The 7,466-nt window shown below is 29.9% G+C and overlaps 1 protein-coding gene across 1 annotated transcript; it reads left to right on the forward strand.

The window, feature by feature from the left end:
• The first annotated feature begins 4,915 nt into the window (after positions 1 to 4,915).
• Positions 4,916 to 7,015, forward strand: LOC132736844 (uncharacterized). The gene is made up of 3 exons (XM_060724066.1): positions 4,916 to 5,211; positions 5,557 to 5,716; positions 6,578 to 7,015. The coding sequence occupies exons 1-3, from the start codon at positions 4,963 to 4,965 to the stop codon at positions 6,670 to 6,672; spliced, it is 504 nt and encodes a 167-aa protein (XP_060580049.1). The 5' UTR covers positions 4,916 to 4,962; the 3' UTR covers positions 6,673 to 7,015.
• The last annotated feature ends 451 nt before the right edge of the window (positions 7,016 to 7,466 follow it).

Below are 7,466 nucleotides of genomic sequence, written 5' to 3' on the forward strand. Positions count from 1 at the left end.
GAATTAGGTTACCACACCTGTCAAATTATACTGTAAATTACAGCACGTCATAAAATAGCAATACTTTTTTTTCAGTTACCAATAATCATTTTAAATATTAAGTAGATTTATGATTTTTTGTTTTATTGGATTAAATTTACGGTAGTAGAAATACGTATCTGTCGGGGAAAGGAATTTGGTAAAAAAAAGCTTTAGGGAACTGGATAAACCCGAGAATATACGTTATTATAGGGGAATGGGCAACCTGTTGCTGTTGGTACCAGTTTTGACTGGGTGCCTAAATAACCTAGCGGACTGTTTTGTTTCCATACGATATTAGTCTGGCTGCCGATTTTCCTGCGCCATTCTCATTTTTAGCGTCAATTGCGGAAAATCGCGTCCTCAGCAGATCTCTGCATATTGGATTTAGTTAATATTTTACCTGAAAAAAAAAGATACATGACCGGCGATGTCTAGCGAAAATTAAGTACAAAATAAAATGATTTATCGTCAATTTGAAGAAGTTTCTCATAGTACCCAAATTAAATTTGTGGTTTATCTTTGAAGATTAAGCAGTCATTGCTTAAATCATGTGGTGGGATCATCAGGAAGCTTGAATATCGGACAAATGATAATTAATGTCGCGGCGTCTACAATTAATTAATTAAAGCAATTCAGTTCCATATGATGTTTTCATTAATAATATATAACGTACGCAATAAAATTAATAAGTTCTTCATCAAGATATATTTCAGTTGTACCAGCGTGTACACCTATACCGGAAGTGGGTGTAACACGTCACACTCTCAGTCTCGTCTGTCTCGCGAGAATGACAGAACGCCAAAATGGCGGCGCCCATGAACTTATTTCTCAAGTAAAAAATAGTGTCTTAAAACACGAATTTCTCTCTTATAGGGTTGATGTCAATAGGAAAACTGTCGTGGTTCCTCTTTTTAAATGATGAATATTTATATTAGACAAACATCAATCCATCCATTCCTATTCCTTTAAATTTTTGTATCAAAAATATTCATTCTTAGACAACAATATTAAGCCTTTAAACAGATAACAACAGTCTTGTAATTTCGTTGCAATTAATGCTTCCGAAGGATCACTTTGTTTCTAGATTGTTTACGTGTTTGGCACAAACTAATATTGTTTAAAAAAACAAACAAAGAACAGTCAGTAAATAATTTAAATTCATTTGATTTTAAAAGAGAAAATTAACTGAAATTAAAGTTATGGTAACCTTAGTATGTACAGTAATAATATATGCTGTAATTAATGTCATCAAATTTAATATTTTTACACCAGGTGGATAAACAAAAAACTGAACATTTACTTGTTTGAACATTTTGCTTCATCTTATCCATGTCCGTGGACTTTCTTTCCGCCAGCCAATGACTTTCTGGTAGTCTTTGACACGGCCTTTAAAGCATTATAGAAGTTCTCTATTCAGCATAAGCAGTTGACCGAATGAGCACCCCCTCTCTCTCTCCCTCTCTCCCTCTCTCTCTCTCTCTCTCTCTCTCTTTGTGCAACATACCTCACGATTGTAGCACGGACTTCAGCAGTATTCAATTTCAACACTTAAAATTGCTTGAAGTTAAAACAAATCTTTATATATAAACAAGTTAAAGCAGCAGTAGAGTATTTACAAAAAAACCTCAACATACATTCTTAATTTCACACACCATTTCTTGGGGTCCATTACCAGTAATAATATCAATCTTAAATACTGACATGTAACACATGCTGTACTACTAATTAATGTAAAGTTATATTTTTCTACTGTTATATACTTTGTACTTTGTATATACATTAATAATTATTAAATGGCAAGAAGTTCAATTTTTAGAGAAATTGAAAAGATCCAACTATTATCTAAAATTCAGTTAAAATACATAAATAAAATCCCTTTCTTTCAATTAATTATAAGACGCCTCGTGCATGCGGCGTGAAGTAGATACATACTAGTCTATTCAGCAATTGGGACAATTTCAGACTGGATTTTGTGTATTTTTTGTTTGAGCAAAATCGCAATGTTTTCAAATCTTCAAATGAAAAAAAGCTCTTTTGATGTACAACATGTAAATGAGCTTTAAGGAATTATTATTGATGTTACAGTGCCATGTGTGAAGATTATTTTCATTTTATCATTATCTTAATTTATTTACGTAATTATAACGTGCCAATGAGCCAGTCTATATTCTAGTGATAGGAACCATATTCGGACAGATATTAAGAAGTATGACTTACAAACGCAACGGAGATTCTTTTTGCACTACGGACATATCTTTTTGCAAAACATAAAAAAGGTGTTTATTCGTGAAAATAATAAACTTTTAAGTAAATGTATAAAACAGATTTATTGAGTGAAAACGTATGCGTATTTGAAAACGTAATACAAATATTTGCAGTTGGTTATTTTGAAGGATTCTGTGACGATTGTTCTGTTAAACCTAGATTTTTTATTACATTTAGTGGCTCTATACTTAGATTCAAGGCAAATATGCAATCTTGTGTTTTATAAAGTAGTTTATTTTCTATAAATATGTAAATATACGTAAAAAATAATCAGACAAGCCACACAAACACGAACATTTAGTAATTTATTTTAATTGAAAACGTTTCGGCTATATGCCTTCATCAGCGCAAAACATAATTTATTTATTTTTGTATACGTAAGTAAGAATTGATTATATTTATCAATTTATTCATAGCTAGTATTCAATATTACATATTTTTGCCATTTGTAAACTGACAGAACAATTCGTCCTAAAAATCATTCGAGCATTATGCAATTCGCACAAACATTTAAATTGGACATTCTCGCCGCAACGGAGATATTTTTCTTTATCTCTGTCTATGTGTTAAATTTAATATTTTGCCTCGACCAGACCATTCAATCATTTCAACATTTCAGAATTTCAGACATCGCATTACTTTGTGAATTTATGCATAAAGTTTTACTTTTTCACAAAAATATGCAACTTTATTATTAAACAACGAACACATACAATGGACATGTAAACAAATTGATTAGTGCTTTGGATATGTAGCTGTAATATAGAACAATAATTGCCAATGCTGATTTTGTACATTGCATGACTGTTCACGTCATTTGGCGGCATCTTTGATGTGCAGCATCAACATTTAACTTGTTACAATGTTATTAACATTTAATTTAATAAATTGGTCAGTGTAGGTCTTCATTAAGGTTTAATCCAATTAAATAATTGAATATCATAAAAACCTGACTAAATACATGTGTTAAAAGGAATGGACAGGCATTATCATAACTATGAGAATGACCAACTTGTTAAATGTTTTAGTCATATGTCTACCCTACGTTATTGTTGTCTAGGGAAACCATATTTTCAACAGTGGGAAAATATAATTTGTATAAAATTTGTAGAAAGAAACATTTCTTAAATATAATGCACATTATGTTTGCAACTTACCTTTAAAATTAGGTAATTATGTTAGACAAAAAAGTAGATCACAAATGAACGAGTCAAGCCTTAAGTCAAAGGGGCAATGGAATATAGACTACAAAATATTTTTCGGACACATAATACAATAAATATTCAAGGCAAACTTAATAATGAATGTTTAATTTAGCAACTCACACTCACATTTTAAAGAAGAATTTTTGTCGGGTATTTTTGTACAATGTACAAAAGTTTTCCGACGAACGCCGTAACAGTTTTCACAAGAAATCCTGACAAGTTATCATATCGCCTCCATTCCTCGTGTAACAAGTGAACAATTTATAAATACAGACTTTTCGAAAATGAAAGATGACATCAAAATGAAATACTTTGCAAGCTTTCCACGAAAAGTAGCCATATACTTCGTTAATGCTTATTTGTAAACTGTCATACACATGTCACTATAAAAAAAGATGTACTTACTTATTTTCTTGTAACAGTTCCTCCCCTGTGTTACAAACATAATGAGTTTGAAAAATACTTAAAGAAAACTGATCGTTATTTACTTAATTTAGCATAATTTATGAAGTGTCCTTGAAAATCTCAACATTAATTGTATTAACTAAGCTCAAAATGAGTTCATTATAAAGTTCAAGTATTTACGTTAGAATTACAACAAAAAGTAATACAATGTCTCAAAAATTACTTTCTTGCTCAAGTATTATACTTAGCCTTCTCATCTGAGCTTCGGTGTTATTGTTAGTTTCGGCTCAATTAAAACTTAAACTTCAGCTTTAAGTGTTCCTACTTGTACAACTTCAAAGTTCATTAACTACTTATATTTTGTTTTAACTTAACACTTGTCTCTCGTATTGTATTTTAACATCATCCACAGAGGCATATAATCTAGCATTGATTTTTTATACATTATTGCTTTGTGTTGAATTATGAAATATTGTTATTTAATTGTACATGTAACATCATGTTTGCAAAACTACTGAATGTGTTAACGTGAAACTTGATTATATTTTTAGGCGATTATGTTTAAAAGTGTGTCACTATCGCATGTATTTATACTGATTAAACTTTAATAGTTTCCTTTTAATCTTCATTTCCAGTGCTTGAACTTGGTTCCTGTCCTCTGAATTATTTGTAAAAAGGATTCTTCAAGACCCATTTTCATAGGAATTTGACTGAATATTGGCAATAGTTAATGTCCTTGTTTTTTTCTCTCGATGAAATATTTGAGGATAGTTGAAAACACTGTCTTAGTTACGGCTTGTTTATTTACATTTTGAAGTTGAAACTTCGTATATTATGATTATGATCAAGTATTAGTTTTATTTTCATTAGTACTTTATTATTATCATTATTATTATTATTATAAGTATTATTATTATTATTATTATTATTATTATTATTATTATTATTATTATTTATTTATTTATTTATTTAATTAATTTCATCTTCACCTGTAATATATTTCTATTATTTCAGAAGGTGACAATATTTTTTGTTGTAATACTAGCAACAAGTTGTTTGTCAATTGATGACTTTTGGAATATTGATACCAGTTGGGGAGGAAATGATGATATATTTGGGAGTGACAACGAAAGAAATGAATGGAGTCATAAGACTTGGAGCAGAATTAGATATATACAACGGAGTTCCTAGTTTGACAGGGAGATATACTGCAACCTTTGATGACACATTTGCAACATCGGTCCATGGAACTGTTGATACATATGGGAACTGGCTTGTCGGGGCGTATCTAGGCTGGCGTTTCAAAAGAAATGCTGTAATTGAACAATTTTGATATGATTTTAATATCTATATAATTTTTTTTAGTGCATTAATTTTATTGAATGACATTGTTTAGACACTATTGACGTGACACAAGTCAAAGCCAAATGGATGAATGAATTAGTTGTTGGAACATTTACAAAAACATACATTTTTATGTAAACCTTGATTTTACGATTCTTGTTGTTTTCCATTTTTCATGCACGGCGAATTTTAAACAGAGTTTTTAAAAATTTATCTTGTGTTCCACTATTTGACAAAAAACAAACTTATTTTTAGTTTTGTTAACTCATTTATAATTTTCATCATATCAAAGGACAAGGTAAACTTTTAATTTCAGGCAGGGAAAAAACTTTACAGTGTCTCATTCCAAATCGATCCATGCAACTTCATAACATACGATATTGATAGAAATGACGAAATTGTCCTTGGTGAAATGCATGCCATATTTGGTGACAGTGAGATTGCACTTAGACTATTTATAGACATGGATGAAAATGGTTTGTATATGGAATATACTTTTTTCTAAAGTAACACTACAGTAACTATTTTAGAATTAAGAAAGCTTAAGGCATCAACATGATATCAGAGCTGTTATCCATTGTGTGGTTCATTTTATACAAATAAATGAATTTAGTGTATACATAATTAATATAAAGTTGCATTATGGTTACCTTTTCACTGTCAAGAGTATCTGGAGTCTAAGAAACTGGTAACATTACATACACAGTGTCACATTTGTTCTTGGTATGTGCTAATGAAAGTGAAGTGAATGTGTTTTTTTCTATATTCATCACATTTTTGTGTTCATGGAGGGGTAATAAAGCAGCAATTTAATTTTTAGTCCGACTTTTTAACACAGGACCATGCCACATCTTTAACACAGATATATTTATTTTGAAAGGAAGAGTAAAACACATTATTACAGTGTTCACGCACATTTTTGTTTACGCTTTTCATCGGATTCTTGATTTACAAATTAAAATAGTGTCTGTAATTTTACATGAAAAACTATCATAATACAATGCATCATTTTCCTATTCATATAATTCTTTTCTTAAAAATGTTTACTAATGTGGTCCTTCCCCTGAAATCATCATAATACCCTTGTAGCCGATAATAAAGTTACGATCTTTTACAAAATTTAATCGTTTTTCAAATTTAAAAAAAACAACTCATAAAAGCTTTTTCGCTTTTTTGATGCATTCTTGTTATTTATAAAGTTCAGCAACCTTTGTAAAAAACATCCTTAAAAAAGACTTTTGTTTTGTTTATTAATGAAAAAAAAGCACTAAGTTTTTTTTAATTTATACTTTTTAAAAAACTGATAATTCATACGTTTTTTTTTTATCAATTTGTAGGGAATAGGGTCATTGAAAAAGAAGAATTCTACAATCAAGCTCCACAGTTCATTAAGGAATGTTCTGTCCTCGACCAAAATGAGGGTGAAGATTAAAAAGTCTTAAAACTAGCTTTGGCAAAAAGAAAAAAAAAAGAAAATACAAAGAAACAAACGCCTGCATATAGATTAGAATTAACAGAAGAAAAAAACAAGGGAGTGTTATTTAAGTTTTACTCCTAAATAAGACAATACAACAGTTGATCCGGAATATGGGGTTTCCTAGTATCATAAAGTGATACACATCTAGTTAAGAAACTGAAATGAAAACGAATATATGCTGTTGACTTGCCTTGCTATTTTCTGATTAAATTAAACAAAATATTGACATATAAACCATAACCTGTTTATTTGTATGACGTATGAAAGTGATGTATTTTCTTAAATAAAATGACGTAAAACAAAATTATAATAGTATATTTGTTTTTACTACCCCTCACTTTTTTCGTAATGCTAATTTCCCATAGGCCTCTGTGAGTTATTTTTACTGTTAATGCAAGAGTACCACGTGACGAAAAATTTTACATAGGTAACAGTTTTTTTAAACAGTATAAAATCTGGTCACGTGGTCTATCTTCTAAAATAAAATGAAATAAAATGGCCGCCATTTTTTTTCTTGATTCATTTTTATCCTCGATAGGACACATCAATTTCTTCTATGGAGTAACTAAGGCACTCATAACATTTAGTTGTTTTGCAACCTTGTGTGCTTTTCGTGTATAAAAATATCTTTTTGTTTTAAATAGTCAAAAAGTGAAACATCCGTTTTCAACGGAAGTAATTGGAATGTAGATAATTGTTCAAACTGAGCCATGACGATAAGCATCACAAAGGATTAATTTTACAATTTT

The sequence above is a fragment of the Ruditapes philippinarum genome, unplaced genomic scaffold, assembly GCF_026571515.1.
Source record: "Ruditapes philippinarum isolate M1 unplaced genomic scaffold, ASM2657151v2 ctg16583_1_1_1_1, whole genome shotgun sequence".
Classification (NCBI taxonomy): Eukaryota; Metazoa; Mollusca; class Bivalvia; order Venerida; family Veneridae; genus Ruditapes; species Ruditapes philippinarum.

Excerpts from the sequence above, each read along its gene's own strand:
- LOC132736844 (XM_060724066.1), top strand. The coding sequence starts at position 4,963 with ATGACTTTTGGAATATTGATACCAGTTGGGGAGGAAATGATGATATAT. Across the intron at positions 5,212-5,556 it reads GGCGTTTCAAAAGAAATGCT|GCAGGGAAAAAACTTTACAG; the intron begins GTAATTGAACAA and ends TTTTAATTTCAG. Across the intron at positions 5,717-6,577 it reads TATAGACATGGATGAAAATG|GGAATAGGGTCATTGAAAAA; the intron begins GTTTGTATATGG and ends ATCAATTTGTAG.